This window comes from Temnothorax curvispinosus, unplaced genomic scaffold, assembly GCF_003070985.1.
Source record: "Temnothorax curvispinosus isolate PA1 unplaced genomic scaffold, ASM307098v1 QBEX01013138.1, whole genome shotgun sequence".
Classification (NCBI taxonomy): Eukaryota; Metazoa; Arthropoda; class Insecta; order Hymenoptera; family Formicidae; genus Temnothorax; species Temnothorax curvispinosus.
Genome location: NW_020222918.1, coordinates 1,923,261 through 1,947,542, shown reverse-complemented (window position 1 = coordinate 1,947,542; position 24,282 = coordinate 1,923,261). Strand labels below are relative to the sequence as shown.

The following is a 24,282-nucleotide window of genomic DNA, read 5'->3' as shown; positions in this document are numbered from 1 at the left end:
TTTACTTTATCAAATTAGAGTAGATTCTTGATGAAAAGTCCTTTATATGTATAGACGTAAGCACCAAGATCCATCGCGTGTATTTCCTCGCAATTTCCTCGCTTTTGACATCGCAGTTAGAATGACCGAGTTAGGCACACCAGCCTTTAGAGCTCTAGACCAGTTCGCTGCAGCTATATTGGATTATAACATCAGAGGCAAGAAATCAGATATAATTTCTTCTTGTAACGTACGTCGAAATAAATGAAACATTTTCTCGGGGAATTTAGTATATCTTTTAAGTTTGTATGTTGGAGATATATTGATGTAATTTGTATTAAACTTCTATTAAACTTTCGTTAAAAAAATTGATTCTATTATTCACAAATAAAAATAAGAATAATATGCGATGTGCCGATGTATATGTTTGATTTTATGATGCATAAATATATAATATAAACATAGTTACCAATTACGTATGCCTTTATGGGATAGGAAATAATCGAAAAGGATAAAATAAGAAATTCATTCTGCAAAAACACATGGAGAATAATTATTGTAATCTGAGAATTGTGAACAAATATATGAATGATAATTTATGGTAAATTATACATGTAACGTCCTCGCATGTCTGTATTACACAATACATATGATTCACGCTCCATTCGTGCAGAGCAAAAAACTTGGGAAGTAATACTCATTGACATTGACTCCATTTCCGTCTCGTTAATTTTTTAAATACGATCAAAAGTTCTTCCAGACTGAACGATTTTCATGCATACGTGTGTAAGGCAAATTCATGTATGATTCATTTGAATATGTAAATAACCATACATTCGTAGTACATAAATTGTGAATGTATTTTATTCTTATATAATCATTCTCTCTATAAACTTAAAATGCAGCAATAGTCGCATTTAGTGGCACTAATCTGTAAATATTAGCAATTGTTATGTAAAAAAAAAGAATACGATTTTAAATGACGTGGGAACAATACTGGAACAATATACATATATCTATAAATACTATGAATTTTAAAATCATAATATTTAAAGATATTATAAATTTTCATATTTACGATATTTAAATATTTCTCTAAATGACCGTTAACATTCCAATTTCATTCTCCTCCCCCCCCCCCTGCAGTACCAAGTAGATCGTTCACATACAATCGCATAATACGCATGGCAAATCAGTAATTATCCTTCATAAGAAGATAATGTATCTTAGAAATTACTTTGGAATGAATATAATAAATAATAAGGAAAAAAAGAGATCGCTGACATGTTAGAAATCGATAAAGATAAACACCATCTATTTCTAAAAATCAACTTTTTATATCTAATTTTTCGTCACTACGCATCCATAAAAAACTGCGAGATTAAAAAAGATCTCGATCCAAACACGATACAACGATTCTTTCTCCCGTTGATATTCGCGATTCTTACTTGACAAAATTCGACTATTCGAATAATTGAGAAAATCTGCAAGACGGTTAAATTAGGATATAATACAAAGCAATTACCATCGCATTAATCTCAACTAACTGTTAATATTTTAAATCGAGGTACGCTTTCTTTCTTTAATATATAAGTCTTCAGTCGCGTCTGTATCGTTCTCGACATACACGCATGCACTCGCTCATGTACAAACACGCTCACATTACGTAACTGTACAGATTGATCATTTAAAGCTATTATTCACATAAAACTCTTTTATTTCTGTCTTCACTTCCATAAAAAATATAGCGAGTGTGCACGATTATCGCTTCTTCTTCGCTACGCTAAGAAAAAGAACCCTAAAAGATAGGATGCTAAATCTGTCTTGACATAAAACGTAGATAGTATTTGTTATTTCCGTTATAATATACTCAATTTTTTTTACGCATCTAATTCGATAATTCAAGTTTGAGTATAGTTCTGCCATCGTTCGTTGATAGAATAAATTTGCACAGAAAAACACATAGAAAGTCGATTTGCAAAATTTTAATTAGAGAAATCGGACAAGCGTGTAATCGCATACCAGTAATAGCATTAAAATCAACGCGTTTTATACAACGTCTTTTGACGTTCACTTCGTGCCATTTTTTTGTAACAATCAGCATAGTTACTTACTTTCTTCTCACTTCACGTTTACAAATGATTAGAGTCATCATTTAAAGAAAAAATTATAGGATTTAAGAAAAAAAGAAAGAAAGAAATTTGATTGTAACGCGATTCGTAGATTTTGATCCTGCTTAGCATCGTTTTTTAAATTTGAGATAGGACTAAATTATCATTAAGTTCATAAATTTGTGTCCTATTGTCTAACGGATGGCATTTGACGTGAACATGGCGGGAATAGTCGGAGAATATATTATTGTCTCAACAAAGTGTTACCGATATAAATAAACGATATTCCATAACGAATCGTTGATATCCGTCGAATATCGGAAATTAAAAAAGATCCTGTAAATTGTAGCTTTCATAATAATCTAAATAACGCCTTATGTATATAGTACAATGTTTAATCATTCAAAATTATATTACCTTTCGAAACGATTAGTTGGAAGCTTGCAACGTTGCCGCAAGTCTCGTGAATGCAAAGCCTCTGGCAGATCAATGAAAACGAAACGTGTAAATCGTCGTGATTTCTCTTTCTTACTCCTCCTCTCCTTCTTTCTCTTTTACGCAGTCTATCAAAAATCCTCCAAAGCTATAAGCTACAAGCTTACTCTACTATACAATATTGTGATCGTTTTTCAAGGTACATATGTCGTTTCTTTTGTTGAGAATCTCAAGTCCCAAGCATCCATATTACGTTATCTTACACTTTATTACAGATTTATTATTCTAGATCTCCTCTCAGTTTTGGCACTCGTGTCCTACTGTTTCTGCACGTCACTGCTGTACTCCTCGATGTCAACCTCCGTACTATCCTCATTCTCCGATGTATCTTGAACGTAGGACATACTGCCTTGCATCTCATCCGTCTGCATGACGTCGGTTTCATTTCGCGTCGCATAATCCTCTTCCTCGATCTCGTAAGCGTTTTCTGGGTAAATATACTGCGTTGCTTCGGCATTAGAGTCCTCGTTATCCATATTCAACACGTTTGGTTCTATCAAAATCTGATTACCCTCATTAGTAGTCACCATTAGCACAGCTCCGTCCAGATTATGCACCTCGTGCACTTGATTGTCTCCGTCACCTCTACTATTATCCACTACGTTCTCATACGCGGAATCCTCTTCAAAATCATCGTTCTGCTTCACTTCTATTTTGATATACTCCTTACTGAATTCCTCCTCGTTTTTCACGGAATTCTCTTCAAAAGCATCGTTCTGGTTCACTTCTATTTTGATATACTCCTTACTGAATTCCTCGTTTTTCTCCATATCCCTGTCTCCAATGTCGGAGTTGCAATCGCCCGTGTCGATTCCGTTATCATCCAAGTTCTCGTCCCACGTTACGGGCAGATCGTTGTTATTAGCCGCGAAGAGGTTGGCTGCGTTGGATACGTTCTCCACATCATTTGGCATTTCGGTCATTTCACACTCCTCCAGATCACACTCCTCTTTAGTAATACTCAGCGAAACCATCGGACTGAGCTTGTGCCTCGTGCGATCTGCCGTGCCGCTGTGCTCCTCAGATTCATTTTCTGGTAACAAAGGCATTATTGGACTTAATACAGGCGGTCCGACGTCGTCCTCGTCGTCGTCGTCATCATCTTCATTTTCCTCCTCCTCTTCCTCCTCTTCTTCCTCTTTCTCGGCTTCGTTCTCATTTTCACTTTCATCGGCCTCAGTCTCATTGTCAGTCTCAGCCTCACCTTCATCCTCGTCTTCATCTTCGCCACCAGCTTCACCATCTTCTTCCTCGTTTTCATCATTATTTTCCTCATCGTCTACCTCGTTATCACACTCGTCTTCGTTATCGTCAGACACAGACAAGTCTACATCGTTCGCCGCAGCTTTAGCGGATTCCCAGAGACGAAATGCTTCAAATTTGTCCATGTTCGCAGGTGCATTGGGAATCAACAGATCTTTCAAATTACTTTGTCCAGCAACCGTTTGTTCTGCAACCGTCGCTGAGGTAACGGACGTAAGATAGGTTTTCTGATCCTTGGAATTCTTCTCCATCGGCATATTCTCTTGAATACCGTCACCGGATATCCTGAATCTACCGATATCGCTCAATTGTAGCGCTTTATTTTCCGTCGCGTTCACTTCCGCGTCATCCATATCCGATTCGTCGTCGCTATCGGAATTACACGATACACTATCGCCGCTCTCTCGACTAGTGGATCTTGTATCAGAATCATTATCGTTTTCATTTTCTTCTTCCTCCTCCTCTTCCTCTCCATCTTCGTTCTCGTTTTCGTCTTCGCTCGAACTACTATTACTATCACTATCCGAATCATCGCTATTTTCCGAATTGTCTTCTTCGCTATTGTCCGAATTTTCTTCATCGTGAATGTCCCTACTCCCTTCGCCTTCCGATTCGAAATCCGCTTCCTCTGTTCCCTCGATGACCGACGTCTCGTCGGCGATTAAACTACCCTTTTCGTCGTTATCGTTTTTCGCGTTATCTTCGTCCGCCACTGCGTGATCTTCAAACCCAGATTTGCCATTACAGCTCGTTGTATGCTCGGTGAGTTTTTCCTCGCTCTCCAAAAATTGCAGGCACTTTTGACACTGGTGGTTCCCAATATGGATGCCCGTGTGCAAGTTCAATTTGCTTCTCGCGTTGTGATATCTACCGCATATCTTACAAGTGAAATTGTTGCCCTCCGGCGACAAAACAGGAGCATGCTCGGCCTTCAAGTGGTCGGCCAGATCTTGATAAGATTTACACAGCTTCAAGCATACGCCACACGTAACGGCAGCTTCGGCGCGATGGAAACGAATCAGATGTTGCCACAAATGTTTCTTGGCGGGCCATTGCTTACCACAGACTTCGCACGTGCACTCAGTATTGGTCGATTCGTCATACACCTTGCGCGAGTCTTTTCTCGAGCATTTGCCGTTGTTACCTGTCGTCTTCATCTGCGACAATGGCATAAGATTCGGCACAGGTTTCTGAGCCGACAATTGCAAATTAATATCTTCGAATAGATTGAAGTCGGGAATGTTCAAGTTGGATTCGTTCGTCGGTGGTAGCGACAGTTCTTCTCGTTGAATCTGATTGTTTTGTTTCAGATGAGACTCCAGAATTGATGTCGGGACATTATTTGGGGTGTCAAATCTACCTATCGAGTTTCGCCGTGTACATACATTGATGTGATTCCAAAATAAGGTCTTGGTGGAAAACTGCTTTTTGCAATTCTTGCATTCAAAGTTGTTTCTGTTTTTCATTTTGCGCTTGCTATCGCTATCTTTTTTGAATTTCTTGAACATACGGGCGGGGTCGGTGTTATGGACGTTCTGATAATGTTTAGCAAGAGTGTCCGAATTGAGAAAGATCTCGGGACACATCTCGCAGTCGTATGTGTCGTTTGGCGATCTTCTACGTTTACGAGAGTCGTTCGAACTCTCGTCACACATTTCCTCGTCGAACTCCAAGTCATCCGGTTCCTCCTTCACAATAATATCGGGAGTCTCGTAACCCTCTCTCTTTGCACCAATATCCATTCTATATTCGAAAATGGCTAATTGGTCCTTCGGAACGTTGTGCACATACTCGTAATGATCGCGTATATCGTTTTCATCCGTGAAAACCGCTAGACACTGTTTGCACGTGAGGAAAACCTTGCCGTGACATTTCTTCGTGTGATCGAAAGCCTTCCACTTGGATGCATATTGCTTGCCACATACCTGACACGTGTTTGGATTAGAAAGAACGCTGCTGTGCTCGGATTCCACGTGTTTCTTCAAATCTTTGGGGTCCTTCATCGGAATCAGGCAGACACCACAGGATACTCCGATCTCGTTTCGATGCAACGATAATACGTGCATTTTCAGTTTCAGCTTATTTTCCACGGTGTCACCGCAAAAATCACAAACGTTCGGATTGTTGTGATACTTGTGATCCTTTCGATGAGATTCCAGATCTTCTTTAGTCCGAAAGAGTTTTTTACAACTTGGAAGGTCGCACGTCAGATCCGGGTGATCCATATGATTGACGCGGTTGTGTGTCATGATACCTAGCTTGGAAGTGATCGTTTCGTTACACAAATGGCAAGTGTACGTGCTGTGATGATTCTCAATGTGTTTCTGTAGACTCGCACGATCCTTGAATATCCTCTCGCAGGCCCGACAACGAGTTAACAATGCACCAGGATCTTTACGATAGTTTTGACAGCCTTTCATGTGACGACGGAGCAAATAGCGCTTGTGGAATCCCTTGTTACATTTCTCGCAATAATGCAAGACACCGTCGTCTACACTCAGGGACTTGGAAGCAACGCAGTTCTGATTATCCTTACCCATTGCGGGCATGTACCTATGAATTTTGGCAATATGTGCTGCCAGATGATCCCTTGATGCGCTTGTCTTTGCGCAGTAAGGACAAGTTACATCCGCGTGTCCTTTATGCACTCTATTGACATGCTTCCACAAGTGCGACGTTCTGCCGTAGCATTTGTTACACAAATCGCACGGAAAAAGACCATGTGTTATCCGTCGATGATTACACAAACTGTCCAATGTCGTGAAGGTGAGTTCTGGGCACTGCTCGCAACTTAATTCTATTTCCGAAGCGCCATTGTTGTGATCAGGCTTAACCGATTCATTGGTCGTTTCATTGAAACTGCTATTATCGCATGCGGCGTCCATAGCTGCTTCCAACCCATGGATCTTTCTATGCCGAGACATCTTTGATTTATTGGAGTATGGTCTACCGCAAATATCACAACAGAAATCACCACTGGTTAGTGGCCAATGTTTCGCCTTGACATGTGCGCTTAATTGCATAACGTCAGAAAATACTTTCAGACAAACGCCGCAAATTAGAGGCACTGTGTCCGCGTGTACGCCCATCACATGTTTCCAATAATCGACGCGAGTAGGCCACAATTTCCCACATATCTCGCAAGTGTTAGGCGAGGGTCCTTGTACCACATGATGCTGGAGATGCTCGTTGCGCAACGACTTCGTCGCGAATATCTTTCCGCAATTTTCCCATTCGCACTAGGTATAATGATACAGAATTAGAATGACATGTAAAACAATATGATAAGAATCAGTTTCCTTTCATTTCTCAAACTTACTTTAATAGAAGATTCGTTGTTATGCGTATTGTTGATATGCAACCAGCGTTCCCATTTGCTCGAATGTGAGCTACCGCATACCTCGCAAACAAAAAATAAATGATATTGCGCCCTGTTGCCATTACCATTGACACTAAGAGTATTTCCACTACCCGCAGCTTCTCCTAATGAAACTATCTGGTCAGACTGCGATAAAGAAAAGAAAATTTAAAAATTTGTGCTATTTATAACATTGTTTGTCAAAATTGCTATATAATTCTTATTGAAAAATTAGCACGCGTTTCAGCATTACCTTATGAGCATTTCTCTGATGTCGTATAAGATGATCCTCAGTCGGAAAAGATTTATAACAAATGTAACAATCGACCTTCTCGCCATCGTCTCCGTCAAAATCTAATGCTTGTTCATTTCCTTCGTTACCATTCAAGTTTTCATTATAATAATTACTATTTAATTGTACAAAATTCGCAGGATCGAAGGCAGGATCAACATTATGTATCGAGACATGAGTGATTAGCTTTTTTCTCGAGTCATGCTGTCTACCGCATATCGTACAACTGTACCTGTAACCATAGTTGTAAAACGCATATTATATTTATTGTACTTTATATAATGCATACTTGCGTATTTTATGTGACATTAAAAAGTATAAAAAGAAAATATACAATTATAGAATGTGAGCGACTATACCTTCTTTGTTCCGATATTAAAAGCTTAGACCTTCCGTGATACATATAGACATGATTTTGAAGTTGCGTATTATTAAAGCACATCTTTAAACACACTCCACAAGTAAATGCAGCGTACTCTTTATGCATCGCTCGTATGTGTAGCCATAATGACGCTCGGTCATTGAAGTCTCTCTTACAGGTCTCACATACAAATACCGTTTCGATTTCTATATTCTCGTGATTGTTCTTATAATCCTTGTCATCATTTTCTAAATTTATCTGTTTAACATAATAACGTAACATATCGTAGTAATGTTAATGTATGTCTCTATGTATGATATCATAAAAGTAAACAATAAAAAACTATATTATTCATTACCTCAGGTGATGACGAGAGCTCTGGTGGTTCTTTCGTTTCACTTTGCTCATAAACACTGACGTCCACTCGATCGTTCCAATTTTGAGGCATTACCGTTGTTTTTAAACACTTATCACTGTCAATGATGGGAGTAGGATCAACGCCATGTGACAATGTAATGTGCCTAATTAATGAAGATTTCAAAACAAAATCTCTCTTGCACAGTATGCAAATAAATGGTTTCTCGGCATCGTGCCTAATCTCGTGCTCCTTCAAACTGTCCACCGATGTAAAACTTTGTGGACAAGCTTCACAATACCACCTCTTCTGAGGACTCGTCTCGCCCTCCTCTAAATAACAATACGTTCAAAATTAGGTGGTTTTAATCCTACATGTGACATTTTCGTTCTATTGTTACTTTAATAATTAAGTTTTACCTGACTTAACTATTTTTTTCGGCTTGCTGCTGGATGTCGACCCATCATCGTCAAAATTTCGTTTTAGACTGTCTCCTTTAGTCAGCGCTTGTTTCAATATAGTTAATTGCGGATTTTTCGCCAATTTAGCCTCGGCGTTCCTGAAGTCTTTGTTCTCGTCGTCCGAATATATACTCGAAATATCGGACGTGTCGGCGAAAATCTTATTGTTCTGCGCTTCGGTTTGCCCCAACAGATCTGTACGTTGTTCCTGTGTGCATATCTGCCGATGCGCATTGAAATCTGCTAAATCCGTATACACCATTGGACATGTTTGGCACTGATAACGAGTTTCTGTGCGCGAAAGAGAGACTGACAATTCCGGAGGTGGCGGTAGACCAGCGTGTCGTGATTTTATATGCTCATCAAGATTATATCGCGTCGAGTATATGCGAGAACAGTATGCACACGTTACCGCAGGATGTCCCCTGCAAGAGATAAAAAGGCAAGTGAGTGTTTGACAAGATTGATTAAAGACATCTTTAAGTCGCCACAAATTAGCAGACAATTTATGTGTAAAATAGTAGTATGTCATTGAAGCTCTCTCTCTTACCGATGTGTCGTAGAAACGTGCCCCCAGCGATGTTTCGCAGTAGAATACGATTTATGACAAAGATCACATTGATATGGTCGTTGGTACGAAGTATGGTCATCGGTGATTACTCTTTCGCCGATCACATCACCCTCACCCACGTGAATTCTCGCGTGCAGAGACAAGTGACCCTTGGAACTGAACGCTTTGTTGCATAGGGAACAGACAAAGACTTCATGTTTTTGCGGCTGCGTATGTGAAAAGACCGCGGTATCTTGAGTATTCGCGGCACTCGGGTTGTTCGTACCGCACTCCTCTTCATTTTCCTCGGTTACCATTGGTGTCATTTCCAAAAAGTCGCTAGGATTCGTCTCCATGTCCATCTCGTATGCCATCTCGTATTCCGATCGTCGATCTTCCGAATCGTCGATTACTGTAGCTTCATATCAAAATAACACGTGTCAGCGACAACGTACTCGTTTATCGGGCAAAATAAAAAGAATAAAGTTCAAAATGCGCGAGCGTACCTTCATCCGTACCTTCACTCGTGTCGAGAATCTCTTCGATCTCGGGATCCGCTTCACCATCCGAATTTAATCTCGGTGGTGTACCTAATGCCGCATTAGGATTGACCACTGGTGCCTCCGGAATAAGTACTGGCATATTTTCCTTCCCTTTAAGAAGCTCCGCGTGTACCTCGCCGACGTGTGCGCTGTCATTTGCGCCATCGTCATTCGCCTATGATATATAACGTGCAATGAATCAGTATTTTTTATAAACGTATAAATCTGCAACGTATAATATTGATAATGTTATTATGGAATTTTAATAACTACAATCCCAACAAGTTTTTTCTTCTGTTACAATGTATTTAAAAAAATATTAAACATAGGTTTTCTATTAAGACATTATACAAAAAGTAACTGTTAAATTATACAATGTACTAAAAAATATACCCTTTTTAAATAAAATATGATATGTTTAATATAATATTAAATATTCAAACCAGAGAAAATTGTAGAATACGAAGCCAATTAATTTCAATAATTGATTGGTAACACACATTGCTCAAGAGTACGTTTCAATTTGGCTCAACTAATTCTTTAAATAAAATATAGAAATTTACAAACAGCAAATGGTTCAACATTTTGGATTCAGATACTTACGCCTTCCTTCGGCCTATTTCTTTCCAACCAAGCAGCTGCGTTAACACATGCAGTCCGAAAGTCATAAAAATTTTCCAAGTTGTACATACATCGATAACACAGGACTTTTGGCAAACAATCGTCTTCAATTATCTGAAACAGTAGTTTCGACGTTTTCATTAAAAATGTATTAAGTTTTACTACATTAGTGTAATGTCTTGATAAATATAATTCTTAATTTTTTCTCTTGCTAAAGAATATCTGTAAATAAATTAAATTGATAACAGGAAAAGGATTTTGGCAACAATTTATAATTATATAAAATATATTTCAAGTTTTCAAGTTATCTAGATATCCATCAGGAATATTTTTTAGATGTAAATTTATCTTGTAAATTTTTCTCCAGATATATACATTGAAAACTGTAGGAGGTATTAGTAGGTAAATCATTGCATAGTAAAAACAGCCTCAAAGAATGAGCTACGATTATATAAGTTTTATTGAAATTTTAAGCATATCCCTTTGATTATTATTTATATTATTATTAATTATTAATTTTTATAAGATATCCTAACTCCCCCTTATTGCAGATAGTAAACACCTATTTCAAAAATTCTTTAATCAAAAGCAGCTTTAATTAGCTTAATAAAAATAAAATAAAATTTTATGTATTTTTAGTACGTTTTAATACAACCATCGTAAGCTGCTTTTACATTTATATATACATTATCATCTTGGATATATTCCGAAAGCATATTTTTTTGAATTTTACGAGATATAAGTTGATAATACTTTTATATCATATTTGTGAAAAAAAAATACAAGTGCATCTTAGGAAAGATGATGCGTTTCGTACAAGGCATTTTTTTCTATCTTTTAACTTAAAATTTAAATGCCACGTGCTCACGTGTACAATTGAAGTCTATAACGCGTGGGATCCGGTAAACCCCAACGTGCACGGAAGACGGGCAGAATTAACAAGACGATAAACCAGTGCTGCGATTGGGGGATGATGCACGTGACGGTAAAAATATTGACGTGGAGGAGGAAATTCGAAATATCTCGGAACGCGGTTTGTCGTTCCGCATCGATGAAGCGACTCGACTCGTCGATGGCGGCGATGGCGGCGGCGACGACGACGACGACGACGACGACGATCAAGTCTCGTGGAGGAGCGTGAAACGCGTGTCGTAGCGGCAAACAAAATGTCGCCAGTGCGTCGCGCGACGAAGCGTCCCTCCTCGCGTCAGGCCGACCTCGCCGTCGCCGGTCGCAACGTCCTCGATAAGCGATGGCCACCGGGTGGAATTCGTCACCGAGGACGCCTGGACGCCGCTCTGCATCGCTCGGTGAACGAGCGAGCGAGCGAGCGAGCGAACGAGCGCGATGGCCGATGGTGACGACGCGACGGCGGGAAGAAAACCTTCACCCAGTAACGCCCCGTCGACATCGAACGAGTCGTCCGTGAATCGGCTCTTCTCTCTGTCTCTCTCCCTCTCTCGCTCTTTCCTTGCCTCTGTCCGTCTCTTATCGGGAGAATAAGATCGAGGACGAATCGTGCAGGGCCGCGAAGTACCGAGGGAGGTGACGCAGAAAAGTAAACGAAATTGAGAAAGGAAGGAAAAATGAGAGACGCTGCGGATGATAAAATGAGACGGAGGAAAGAAAGAGACAGGAGACAGAGAGAAACAGATCGAAATCGAGTCCCACGAGGAACAGGATAACATCTCGGCACGGCAAAGAATGTCCGAACAAAGACTCAAAAGAGAAGGAGACTTTAGTAGTTAGTAGACTTACCTTGAACGGCAAGCACGTCTGGATCTTGTCGACGAGCTGGCGATTTTTGCCTTCCTGGCCGAATATGTGCATCCTAACGGCGTCGTAGGAGGCGCACAGGCGACACAAGTCGTGATAAGATTTCCTTGGCTCGTTCGCCATCGCTGTCGCCGTCGACGTCGACGTTGTCATCGTCGTCGTCGTAGTCATCGATATCGTCGCCATCGTTATGTCGCCAGTCTCTCTCTCTTTCTCTCTCTCTCTCTCTCGAGAAAGCTCCGCGTCCCTCGCGCGCTCTCTCTCTCTCTCGCTCACTCTCACTGCTTTTCTTTCTCTCTCTCTCTCCCTCTCGCACTCTGTCCCTCTCTCGCTTGCCCCCGTAGCCGTAGCAGCGTCGCCGTCGGCGTCAGTCGGCGTCGATGGCGAGACTACGGGGAGCCGGGGGAGCGACGCGCGACAACGTTGTCGGTTGAACGCTATCTCCGTACACCCAGCCGGACGGACGAGAAACGAGGAACTGCGATGTCTGCGACGGACGTAGCGGACGTAGCCTCCGGTAGCCTGGCGCGCGTGAAGCTGCCCGGGACGGGACGAACGACGAACTGGCCGTCGCGGTCGCGTCGCGTTGCGTCGCCGCTCTCCCACCGACACCGACCAGGCGCCCACAGTCCCACACCTCGGTCCTGCTCGTCTACGGTCTACCTGCCTGACCAACCACCGCTGGCCAAGGCTACTCCACGAGCACGAGTCGCTGCCGTTGCCTCTTCCGTTCCTCGGGCCGCATCCTTCGAGACGCCTCCACCGCCGCCACCGCTGCTGCCGTCGCTGCCGCTGCTACTGCTGCCGCCGCCGTGATGCTCGGCTCGCTGCGATACCGCTCTACCCGGGAATCGGGATAGGCTAGGCAGCGCGCTGCCCTGCACCGCACCGTTCCGCGCCGCGCTACACCGTCCCGTACTCTGCGACTCCGCCGTATCGCGTCGTGCCGTCCGCACCGCACCGGTCGGTCGGTCGGTCGGCCGGATCGGCTCGGGTCGGGTCGTCGTTGCGGTAGCTAGCGCGCACGCAGCCCCAGCCTCCACACTCCGCAGCCACCCGTCAGTCCCGTGTCCGGTCACTTCACACTGACACTCGTCGCTGCGGCATCGCTGACATCACTGACACTAACACGCGCTGCTGCTTCCTGGCGACCTTCGCGACAGTGAACACTCCGGGCGCCGCCATCTTGTACACAGACACTTGTTTCGCCGCCGGTGACGGGTGACGGGTGACGGGTGACGGGCGACCATGGGCGACGGAACGGCAACGCGGAGCTCCGAATGCCCCGACCGACGCCGCGCGCGTAGCGCGTACAGCAGCCCCTCGGCCTCAGCCCGGCCGAGCGCGAGCGCGTTGCCGCGTTTTTAGAAATCGCATTGTCCCACTTGTCCCAGTTCTCACAGTAGGTATATCCCACTCGCCCTCGCCGAGAAAAAATCGAGAACGACGCCGCGAGCACGTGACACTTTTAGGACATGACCGACTCGCGGCACTCGCGCGTCTATACGCGGCATTCGGCTGATTCGGCAACCACCGTTGCCGTTGCCGCGTCCACGTGGGCGCCAGAGCGTCGCCGATTGGCGATTGCCGCGAGCGCGAGCCGATCGTCGATCGCCCATTGGCCATCGGCCATTGACACTTTCGCTCGCGAGAGCACGGGGACGGACGGGGGAATTTGAATCGCTCCTCGATCGATTTAAGCGCGAATTAATAGTGTGTTCGGTTTATCGCGCCTCGCGACTTGCGCGCGATGATCGTTTATACTGTTTATAGGTCGCGTTTCCATCGAATCGCGAATTGGGAGATTATTATGGACTTTATATCATTTACGTACATACATACGTATATTTTTACAAAGGAACTAAGAAAGATGTTTTGCTCGATCAACCAGACTCTTGCGTCTCGAGCAAGGTCTCGAGGGTGATTTTAAAAATAGATTTCTAACGAGAATTTGGAATCGATTTTTATCGCAATATCTTGGCAAAAGAACTTAAATATTGTTGACAAGAGCCAAAATAAACTCTATTCAAGTCCAAGTTGCATAATCTTGAAACGCGGCAACAATAACAGATAACAGCAGATTTAATCGATTTCGCTTCATTTGCATTTACAGGAAGCCCAGGAAGCGTGCGCTAGTGATGGCACAACTGAACATTGATCGCTTATCGTATTTACAGAAAGCCTATTATAACGGTTCGCAGAGAAACTTGAACTTTAGGCCGGTATTCATAGTCGATTCTTATTTCAAGACCGTCTTAAGATGCTAATACGGCTCTGTGATTGGTTCATGACGTCTTAAGATTGTACTTAAGACGGTCTTAAATATAAGAACCGATTACGAATACCGGCCTTGTTAGACTTCTTTGATGGAGAATTTACATTTATATTTTTAGAAAGCTCATTTTACAAAGAAATACACGAATTTCCTTGCTTTTTTCAGTAGGTCGGGAAATAAAACTTAAATAGATTTCACGTAACCGTTAAGAGATAGATCTAGAATGCCATTTATTTTTCTATATATCTTGGAGTATCTTGGATAAACCTGCATTTTTCTCCTCTTCGATTGATGGACAAAAATGAAAAATGTCAACCCTAGACCTATCTCGACTATCGACGCGTATCTGTGATGTGAACAAACAAATAAGTAGACCGATATGACAAATAAAAGAGAGAAACTCGAGATGTGTGTATCGTGTCTATATATTTATTCGCTTAATTTTTTAAAATAAAATACGTGTGAAATAGGCATTTCTATTATCTTATAATGTTCCATTTCATATTTGCTACATTTAAAAAAGAGAAAACTTCTATACCACAGAGATTATTATCATTGAACGTACTTGTTGCCCTTAGGTGAAATTTATCGCAAAGAAATGTAAAGAGAAAAAAGATGAAAGAATATTGACAAACGGAAATGTTACGTAGCAATTTTATTATAACCTATAGTTTCAAAATGTTATTGATAATAATTATGACTTGCAATAATTATACTCATTATTATTATTATTATTAAGACTACTTTTTTCAGGTTGTCGTATTACAATCCGTAGCTGGCTAACATCTGAATGCCAAGTACTGATAACACGATACTCCTACAACGTCCTACATCCATGCATGACGCTCGGCCCGTGCTTTAACGTGACTGTAGTCAGCGTGCACAAAATGTTCACAGAACAACGGTTCTCTCCACTGATTTTCATCGTCCAGGAAGAATATAGGTTCCCCAAAGTACGTTCCGACTTCCCATCCTTCGACGTTCTTCATCAATTCTGCTTCCACATCTCGATTACGTCTCATTTGTTTCAAGACGCTGCGCGAAGAAAAACAAAAAAAAAAGAGAGCGATTGTAGGCATTGTAAACGTTTAATTGTAAATGTTTTAAGATTGTCAGGCTCAGGCACTCAAAGTTGACACATATTTAAGTTAAAGATACATTCGTGAGACATTCGGCATTCAGCATTCTTACGCTCTATCTCGTTCCGCCAATAATGCTGGAAATATCGCCAAGCGTGCGCTTCTCATCTCGATCTGCTGTCGCCTGATGTACTTAAAATTGAGATAATAGGCATAGAATCCGACGATCGTGGTGCCCACCAGAAGCCCGAGCGTGCTCTTAGCTGTAAATTTTCATGACAACGTTATTACATAATTTGACGACGTGCCTCCTTAACCTTTCCAACCAGCTAATGAAATCTTTACCGCCAAGAATGGTACGCAATTTCACTCTTTCCGTTTGGATGGGGCCATAGCCGCCTTTTGGTGGAAGATCCTGTATTCTTCTACCCTCCGTCGTCGTCGCGTTCATCTTGTCAGTTGTCACTTGTCAGTTCTTTTCAATCTCCTCTCGCCCTCGGGGCTCGACGACGAGCGACAACGTTTGGAGTTTTGGAGCTAGAAGCTAGAACCGCACTCGCATCACTCCACGCGTGATGCGACCTGGATAACTGGTAACCTGGTAAGGGCTAAGCCGGCTAAGGGCTTGAAAAACATTCGTCCCTTACATTATCAATATTATCATAAATGTCCGCAATCTTTCTTTTAATTGTTGGCCTTGCACGCTTGTACGGCCATTTTAAGTACATGATTGGCCGCGTTCAGCAGACACAACTGTTGAGTGTCGTCTTATCAACACTCTGCGTTGATTGGTTGGTTCTAAAAGTAAGAGCCAATCACGTTCGACTGCTACTGAGCGGTTTGGTCTGCTGAACGCGACCATGATGAACGATCAATACGATCATAAAGACGTATCCACTAGGACCCCTATTCTGTAACTTGTAACGACAGTGTCGGTATCGTTACGTTGTCGTTGCGCAGGTATACTATATGGAAAAAAAGCTGCGCAACGACGACATAACGATACCGACACTGTCGTTAGAGTTACAGAATAGGGGTCCTGGTGACTGGTGTCACTGATGGTGGACTGGTGAAACAATTTTATTCTTTTTATTAATCAAAATATAAAAATAATCGCATGAGACGCGACATGCTTGTGTGCGTGTATGTGTGTGTGTGTGTGAATGGCATTTTAGAATTTTAATTCAGAGGTTCCGCAAAATTGTCCAAAAGTACTCGTTCGCGAAAAGGACTAATAATAAGTAACTTAAGGACATTTTTTTACTTTAAAATATGCCATTTAAATGATTTTTAGATCGCTTTATTCTATTTGGATAAAATCCACGATAGACGAATCAGAACTGTTTATCGTGGTAGTGCGAGGGGGATAGTTATATGCTAGGTCTACAATGCGAGTCGTAAAGTCGTGAGTCGTAAGAATTGACCAATCACAGTCGATTATTCTCTTCAAATTCGATTGTGATTGGTCAATTTTTACGACTCCACGACTTTATGACTCGCATTGTAGACCTAGCATTAATTGCAGTAAGCAAGTCCAATTTTCATGAATTCACATGACATACAAATGAACGACGCTAGTGACGCTGACGCTACGCCGGAACTGACTGACGTCACATCCGGTCGCTTCGGCGCGACTGCGACATCGGACTGAACTCTCGGCTCTCGGGTTCCGGATCGAACGCGTACAGCTCCATCTGTGAGTCACGATACATAGTGGGATGCTTGCGGTTGATTGTATACTGAGAAAATTCGTAAGAGATGGTGCTGAACGGGAAATATTGAGATCCTGCTGAATAGGTATGTGAATTATAAGTGCAATAGGGCATTTTCGATTCCCGCGTACGGGGCACGGGCGCACGGGTACGGCCGGGGCGGGCCAGCCACAGGCCACAGGCCACTGGATTCTTCATCCGTCATCCGTCATCGTGGATCACGGGCGGTTTGGGGCGGCTGGGCAGAGCTCGCGGACGGCCGACGGACGCGTATATCGTACGCCGTACGTAGCCGTACGCGAACGTCGCGAACCAGTGTCTTGCTCCGGGGCCCCGGGGCCCGGGCTGTTAGAAAATCTGGCTGTTGTCTCGTGCGTAACGTCCTCGTCGTCGTCGTCCCAGAGATTTGTAATTCGTCCCGTTTCTAGCACAGCTCCGCGTCCCGCGATCTTATCTGCCTGCCTCCTCTCATCTTCCCCACTTATGAGAAGCAATACCTCCCCGAACTCGCGTTGGCGTTCTTCTTAGGTAAAAGACGTAGCAAGATGTTTTTTTCTACGATTCTTCCGATAAGAAGCGCGATAGGTGAAGCATCGTGTCAAATACGTTGAAATTACGTTACAAGTCTCACGCATGTATGGCACTCTCTTGTTACTTTCGAGAATTAGTCTGCTGCACCATTGCGTTAATAAAAATTAATGCCGTTAATAAAACTTTTAAAGTTCTTCTGTGATTTGCGCGAAACTGGAAAGAGAGGGATTTAGCATTGTATTCGAGCAAAGAAAAATTATTTTGGAAAATGTATTAGAGAAATAAGTAGTGTAGATAGGAAAGGAGGCTTTATGAAGATTGCAGCGGCAGTATGTTCTTTATGAAATTAGCTTATTTTATTTTTTTTTTACTGCTCCGTAATATTATTTGCACAATAGATTACAATTATTATATTACATAACTATAATTGTAAATGTTAACTTTGATCCCAGAATCTTACATTAAAGTAGAAAAAAATAAGATACAAAACTTTATTCTAGACTGTATTTATTCGTTTTATAATACCTTATACCTATAAACAGTAGAATGCAAATTAAAGAATGAATAATATTTGTTACCTATTAAATCTTTGAAACTAAATATTTTTCATTAAAATCCAATTTTTCTGTTGATTGTCATATGGTGTTCTATCTTCTGAAAAGTAGAAAAATTTGAACAGTTTATACATATATAACTTTCTATTTATAATATTTGTCATAGAAATAATATTTATTTTCAGTATATAATATATTGAACCAGGTATCGATACTTCTGTCAAATACTTGATAATGGAGTCAGGAGTGATTCAAGAGAAGTCACCCCCTGCGCGTGGCTTGAAGCAAGTAAAGGTGGATAATTGGGGATCGTTTTTTCTTCAACGACTTCAGACTCTTTACTCGGAGGAACAATTTCTCGATCTCAAAATTAAATTTCCTACAAGTGATATTACTGTACAGGTATAAATAATGTGATGCTTATTAGTATGAAGCTTGTTATTAGTATGAAGCAATAATATTGAAAAATATTTCTAAACATATTTTTAAAATTATCAATAATATTATTAAAAGAAATTTCTTCTCAGGCTCATCGACTTGTGGTGACAACATGTACAGACTATTTTATGCAACTCGAAGAACAGCAAAAAGAGAAGGATGAAAATTTTAATGGTGTAATAATTATGCCTTCAGATATGCCTTACGAGTGTGTTAAGTCTATTATAAGGTACGTTTTAATATTTATTGCTTTAATATATTTAACATGGGTTTTCATTCACCCCATACTCCTTTCGTGTTCCAATCATCCTCTTATAAAACCAAGGCATACACGGGACGAGGGTCAGAACTCTCGGACCCAAACTCCAACTAAAAATTAATCTCACCTTCACACTTATATTCACGCTTTAATATTCATGCTGAAACATTTTTGTCGTTTATATTTAATTGATTGCACATTTATATACAGTTTTATGTACACTGGACAATTGGAATATTGGACGTCGGAGCAACATGCTTTGTATCGTACAGCGCAAAAAATGAACATGACGGTCCTAACAAAGTTGCTCGACGCTCAATTTAACACGAGCAAAATGCAAGATGATATGGCAAAAACACCTACGCGTCCAGTGATAGCCGTCTCGAAACCTCCAACTCCAACTACAAAAGCGATTGTCAGCTCCACCAGTTCGACTACACCGACTTTATCTGGGCAACCATTGCCAGGTAGAAAGTACGTATTCCATAATTTAATGCTCCAAACAGTCTTATAAAACGATAAAATTTCAATAATCTCTATCTTTTAAGACTTCCCATATGGAAGAGAAAGCTGGATGAATCTCCACCCATGCCAGCGATGAATTATGAAGTACGAACATTCCACAGTGCATCTTCGATACATAAACAGGAAACGACTCCTGGCCCATCCAGATTCGATCTTCCGGAAGCAGATGATATTGCTCTGGGAGTATTTTCTTCATTCGATGACATTACGTACAATACAAAGCCTATTGTTCAAGCATCCGACATAGATAAAAAAGGAAATTCCTCTCGTAAGCATTCGCCCGACAGAGATAGTAAAAATGATACAACCGAAGATGAGGAAGAGGAAAATCAGGAGAGCGAAAAGAACTTGAGAGACACAAATTCGGACGATGATTGGAGTATATCGAAGAATTACCAGAGATCTCAAGACGGTCCGTCTAAACGAGTACGTTTTGATCTGGAGGAAAAAGAAAATGTGGAAAAGCCTAAGACGAATCGCCCAAGTACCGATGATTCTATCAACAATCACGCAAAGATCATCAGAGAAGTGTTAAAAAAATATCCCCATTTAGTAAAGAACAATAAAAATATTCGCTTGAAGATCATGCAGAAAGAAGCAAAATCCTCCGACAGTAATATTGCTAGCAAAACAAAAGTATCTTACGTGGTTTTAAAATCGGACCATCTGTTGGCCAGCAATAATGATGAAAACGATTCCAAGTGTAACGGCAGTATCGACGGCGAGACAGGTCCCTGGAAATGCAACAAGTGTGATTTGGACGAGGAATATACCAATTATTACATGTATAGAAGACATATGCAAGATGTGCACGAGGAGAAGTTTGATCCGAGGGTTTGCGAGCATTGCGGCTATAAGGCAACTAAGCGTAACATTTTGATGTATCATCTTTATACCAAGCACAACGTGCCGCCGCCGAAGAGCATGTGCTTTCCGAAATGTCAGTCCTGTTCGTACGTTGCCTTGTCGGAAACTCTGCTGGTGCGTCACCAAATAAATCATAATCATCGGCCTCCTAACCGACATCACTCCCTACCTTCGGAAGATATTCAGTGCAACCAATGCAATCAGTCGTTCAAGAGTATCACCGAACTCACCACTCACGAATTGAATAGCGGACATGTAGGTTTGGCGGATGGTAAAGAGACCAAGGGCCATCGTTGTCCATACTGTGGCAAGGTGTTTGTGCGCGTGACAAATTTACAAGTACATCTGGACTGTGCGCATAAAGAATTACAGAGAGACACCACCGAGCCTCCTCCGTCCGCGCCGACTATTCCGTTAGAACCGTCATCCGAAGCGGAGGCTCTCAGCCATGTCGCCAGCGGTATAGCCGCTTCCCTCGGTGTCGGAGATGCTGAGACTACTCCGGAAACACAGGAAGAAGAAACCATGGAGATGGTGAAAGTTACGAATGAGGAGCAATACATTGTGCCAGAGATGTTGGATGATATGGCACATAACATCAATTATAGTGAGCACGAATTGGAGAGCCAGCACATGATCATGTTAGTTAACAATGATGAAAGTTATCAGCATGCCGAGAACAATCATCATCAACAGCCGCAACAGTTGGATATCGCCGATAATGAGCAAATAGTGATGCAGGGCACGGACGACGGTATGATCGTGTACATTCATGGTGCTGAGGAGGCCGATCATCGATCCTATGAGGAGTATCAGCCCGGCGAGGTTGCACAGGAAACCGAAGAGATAGTAGAGGAGGTAGTCGAGGAGGTTGAGGAGGTCGAGGAGGTCGAGGAAGAAGTTATGGAGGAAGTTATGGAGGAAGAGGAGGCGCAGGAGGTGCCTCAAGAGATGTTGGAGGAGTGCGCTGATAATCAGGTGGAAGAAGTGATACAATATGTCGAAGAACAAACGGAGATAGTAGAGTACGACGAGGAACAATGCAGCGAACAGAGCAATAGTATGGATGGGCAACAAGAATCTGTTATGATCATTGAGGAAGAGCACGTCGAGGGCGACATGGTAGAGGAAGACATGGAAGAAACTACTGATAAACAACATAAGAAAGTGCAGAGTTTCACTGCTGAATGGGACGAAGATAGCGAAGGGCTAACAGAATCATGAATACTGTAATATTGTATTTTTTATTTGCTTCTGTAATATGTTATTAACTTTCACCATGGCTATAGTTTAATTTTTAAAGCAACACTCTTTAATGGAAATTTTCATTTTATATATCTTATTTTATCTTATAATCTGTGTAACGTTTGTGTTGATAGCGGACGGTGATGCAAACGAGCGCAATGCAGCCATACCGACTTTGCCACACAATATATTTAGCAGTAAGCCCACAAAATTTAATCAAATTGCTATATTTAGCTGTTTAGGAAGGAGCGGTATTATTGAAGACATCTTATGAGCTTGTACATGTGAATTTTATCGTTGTGCACCGACACACATTGATTATTTTGTTGAAAAGCAAATTTGAACATAAGCTAAAATATGTATTTTACAACAGAAGCGTAAAATCTCTAATAATCTCGATCGAGATTGTTTACAGCGGTGGCACCTTTAAGAGTCTAGGATAAGAATCTGTAATGTTTCAATTTGGAAAGTTTTTTTTAGATACGTATATGCATATGTAGCTTATATTAATAAAATATAAATTAAGATTTATAGATTTATTTCGTGAGAATATAAAAATTAGATATGCCAAAGTATATTGGTGACCAATCACGTAGTTTTTTAAATACTATTCCGCAGAATGAAAATATATTATCACGTTTAAAAGGATTCTTGCAAACGGATGTTCCTTCCAAATACTTATCGCCTGTAATCTTTTATACTGCAATCGATAATAAACTATAAACTATAATTTCTACAGGAGGCAAAGGCTATAATGAGAATAAAAATCAGAATATGAGCGCATTTTGTTTTACATTTTTGATTGTGCACAATTATATGGAAAAAATATAAAAATATATATATATATATATAATATATATATATATATATATATATATATATAATATAGAAAAAACCTTACATCACAATATATAATATATATAACATATATATATATATATAAACTTATATCACAAATACGAAATAAAGTCTGTTTTCTATTGGTGAACTAGTGCAGACAGTTCAGCAATAGCAGAAACTTTTTTTACTTCATCTTTATCCTAACCTAAATTGGAAGCAGTTTACTTTTGTCTCTATGGTGTATCCGTGAAATGCTTCTCGATGAGATATTTGAAAGCTCAAAGATTAAAGTAACAAAAAAAAAGACATGTGAAGCCAACTGTAGACTTTGTCATATATATATAATTTTTATAAAATAAATTTATGAAGATATGAACGGTCGTATCGCTCCAAGTAAATCGACTGTTTACGTGTCGAATTTACCGTTCTCCTTAACCAACAATGATGTACATCAGCTATTGGAAAGTTACGGGAAAATTGTCAAGTGAGTTACTTATAAGCATTTTGCTGTCAAGCGTCGAGTCTCCATATATGTGTATCGTGCAAAATATTTATGTCGTTTATTTACAGAGTAACAATATTGAAAGACAAGGTAACGCGACGTAGTCGCGGCGTTGCTTTCGTGCTATTTCTTAAAACGGAAGATGCCGTGTCTTGTGCGAAAGCTCTTAATAATACGGAGGTAAATTTCAATTTATAGTATTTATTTATTTCTCTAATTGTTTGATGCCGCACGTCATTCAAATAATCACGTTGCTTAATCATTCGATTGCACGTGGAAATGCGTTTCTGCGCGACCATATAATTTTAAAACTTATTAAAAAGGAATATCATTATCAGTATAGCTTTAAAATATCAGTAAAATTTTATTTTATATTCGTAAAATAGAAAATTAAAAAAATTCCCACACGAAACGTTCAACTTGCAGAATTCTCATTTAGAGTTGTTCTAATGAGAAATTAATTGAAATTATGCTTTTTGCCTTTTCTTAATTTTAAAAAGAGGAGAGATAAAGGCTAAAATCACAATTTTAAATAGCACCAATAGAGATTATCTATATGTTGTTAACAGCCTCTTCCCTTTTTTTTATTGTTAGGTACTTGGTCGCACTCTGAAAAGTTCAATAGCAGTCGACAATGGTCGCAGCACTGAATTTATACGTCGTAGAGATTATCCCGACAAGTCGCAGTGCTATGAATGTGGGCAGGAAGGACATTTATCGTATTGCTGCACCAATAACTCATTAGGTCCTAGGGAACCGCCAGCGAAAAGAGTCAGGATACGTAAGAAAAATGTGAAACAAGAAAAGTACGACACAAGTTATTATGATAGCGATAGCGATGAAGCAACAAGAAAACCAAAACGCAACATCGACGACGTCTATAACGTCGATGATGATACGGAAGAGGAACCAGAAACGTTAAGTGCCGTTATTGCACTTGAGGTATAATCATAATTTTTAATTGAAACGTGAAATGAGACGAATGAATAAGTTAAAATTTTATGGAGCAAAAAAATGCACATTTTTACTCATGTTACTTTATATTTCAGCAAAAACGGTCTGAAATGGAACGTAGAGAAGCAGATGAATATGATAGAAAAGAAACTTTGACTGCACCGAGGAAACGTTATAAAAAGAATAACTATTTCAGTGACGAAGAAGATTTTAGCGAGTAATGTATGTGATATGAAATGGTGTAAAATCTCGAAAATGTATATATCGATAAATATATATAAATAGTATCGCTTTTTGTTTTCAAATTAAGAAACTTTTCAAACTATGATAAAAAGTG

The 24,282-nt window shown here is 40.7% G+C and overlaps 4 protein-coding genes across 9 annotated transcripts; 2 read left to right on the top strand and 2 right to left on the bottom strand.

The window, feature by feature from the left end:
* Positions 1–510: 510 nt before the first annotated feature.
* On the bottom strand, positions 511–12,954 carry LOC112463335. 2 transcript variants are annotated; one of them, XM_025029691.1, is made up of 10 exons: positions 12,147–12,954; positions 10,371–10,502; positions 9,744–9,942; positions 9,226–9,643; positions 8,634–9,100; positions 8,218–8,546; positions 7,858–8,117; positions 7,460–7,730; positions 7,168–7,353; positions 511–7,087 (listed from the first exon to the last, which is right to left on the bottom strand). In XM_025029691.1, exons 1-10 carry the CDS (start codon positions 12,348–12,350, stop codon positions 2,843–2,845), a joined length of 6,711 nt encoding a protein of 2,236 aa, XP_024885459.1. In that variant the 5' UTR covers positions 12,351–12,954; the 3' UTR covers positions 511–2,842. The 2 variants fall into 2 exon arrangements, with proteins under 2 accessions (XP_024885459.1, XP_024885458.1); XM_025029690.1 differs by having other exon boundaries at positions 9,732–9,942; positions 12,147–12,953.
* Positions 12,955–14,850: 1,896 nt separating this feature from the next.
* On the bottom strand, positions 14,851–16,229 carry LOC112463338 (NADH dehydrogenase [ubiquinone] 1 alpha subcomplex subunit 13). Its single transcript, XM_025029694.1, has 3 exons — positions 15,864–16,229; positions 15,631–15,781; positions 14,851–15,474 (listed from the first exon to the last, which is right to left on the bottom strand). Exons 1-3 carry the CDS (start codon positions 15,967–15,969, stop codon positions 15,267–15,269), a joined length of 465 nt encoding a protein of 154 aa, XP_024885462.1. The 5' UTR covers positions 15,970–16,229; the 3' UTR covers positions 14,851–15,266.
* Positions 16,230–17,210: 981 nt separating this feature from the next.
* LOC112463285 (centrosome-associated zinc finger protein CP190) lies at positions 17,211–22,182 on the top strand. Of its 5 annotated transcripts, none has more exons than XM_025029594.1 (5): positions 17,211–17,315; positions 18,521–18,717; positions 18,843–18,982; positions 19,223–19,486; positions 19,561–22,182. In XM_025029594.1, the coding sequence occupies exons 2-5, from the start codon at positions 18,550–18,552 to the stop codon at positions 21,626–21,628; spliced, it is 2,640 nt and encodes an 879-aa protein (XP_024885362.1). In that variant the 5' UTR covers positions 17,211–17,315; positions 18,521–18,549; the 3' UTR covers positions 21,629–22,182. The 5 variants fall into 5 exon arrangements, with proteins under 5 accessions (XP_024885362.1, XP_024885359.1, XP_024885361.1 ...); XM_025029591.1 differs by having other exon boundaries at positions 18,501–18,717; XM_025029593.1 differs by lacking the exon at positions 17,211–17,315 and adding an exon at positions 17,434–17,758.
* A 432-nt stretch (positions 22,183–22,614) lies between these two features.
* Positions 22,615–24,238, top strand: LOC112463270 (zinc finger CCHC-type and RNA-binding motif-containing protein 1-like). Its single transcript, XM_025029555.1, has 4 exons — positions 22,615–22,973; positions 23,060–23,171; positions 23,586–23,933; positions 24,041–24,238. Exons 1-4 carry the CDS (start codon positions 22,861–22,863, stop codon positions 24,164–24,166), a joined length of 699 nt encoding a protein of 232 aa, XP_024885323.1. The 5' UTR covers positions 22,615–22,860; the 3' UTR covers positions 24,167–24,238.
* Positions 24,239–24,282: the final 44 nt, after the last annotated feature.

Bases quoted from the DNA above. Each gene is read 5' to 3' on its own strand.
- LOC112463335 (XM_025029690.1), bottom strand. From the start codon at position 12,350: ATGGCGACGATATCGATGACTACGACGACGACGATGACAACGTCGACG. The intron at 9,644-9,731 runs GTACGCTCGCGC...TTTGATATGAAG, and splicing joins GAGTGAAGGTACGGATGAAG to CTACAGTAATCGACGATTCG. The intron at 7,731-7,857 runs GTATAGTCGCTC...CTATGGTTACAG, and splicing joins TTAATATCGGAACAAAGAAG to GTACAGTTGTACGATATGCG.
- LOC112463338 (XM_025029694.1), bottom strand. From the start codon at position 15,969: ATGAACGCGACGACGACGGAGGGTAGAAGAATACAGGATCTTCCACCA. The intron at 15,782-15,863 runs GTAAAGATTTCA...GAAAATTTACAG, and splicing joins ATTGCGTACCATTCTTGGCG to CTAAGAGCACGCTCGGGCTT. The intron at 15,475-15,630 runs GTAAGAATGCTG...TTCTTCGCGCAG, and splicing joins TTGGCGGAACGAGATAGAGC to CGTCTTGAAACAAATGAGAC.
- LOC112463285 (XM_025029594.1), top strand. From the start codon at position 18,550: ATGGAGTCAGGAGTGATTCAAGAGAAGTCACCCCCTGCGCGTGGCTTG. The intron at 18,983-19,222 runs GTACGTTTTAAT...ATTTATATACAG, and splicing joins TGTGTTAAGTCTATTATAAG to TTTTATGTACACTGGACAAT. The intron at 19,487-19,560 runs GTACGTATTCCA...CTATCTTTTAAG, and splicing joins CAACCATTGCCAGGTAGAAA to ACTTCCCATATGGAAGAGAA.
- LOC112463270 (XM_025029555.1), top strand. From the start codon at position 22,861: ATGAACGGTCGTATCGCTCCAAGTAAATCGACTGTTTACGTGTCGAAT. The intron at 23,172-23,585 runs GTAAATTTCAAT...TTTTATTGTTAG, and splicing joins AAGCTCTTAATAATACGGAG to GTACTTGGTCGCACTCTGAA. The intron at 23,934-24,040 runs GTATAATCATAA...TTTATATTTCAG, and splicing joins GTGCCGTTATTGCACTTGAG to CAAAAACGGTCTGAAATGGA.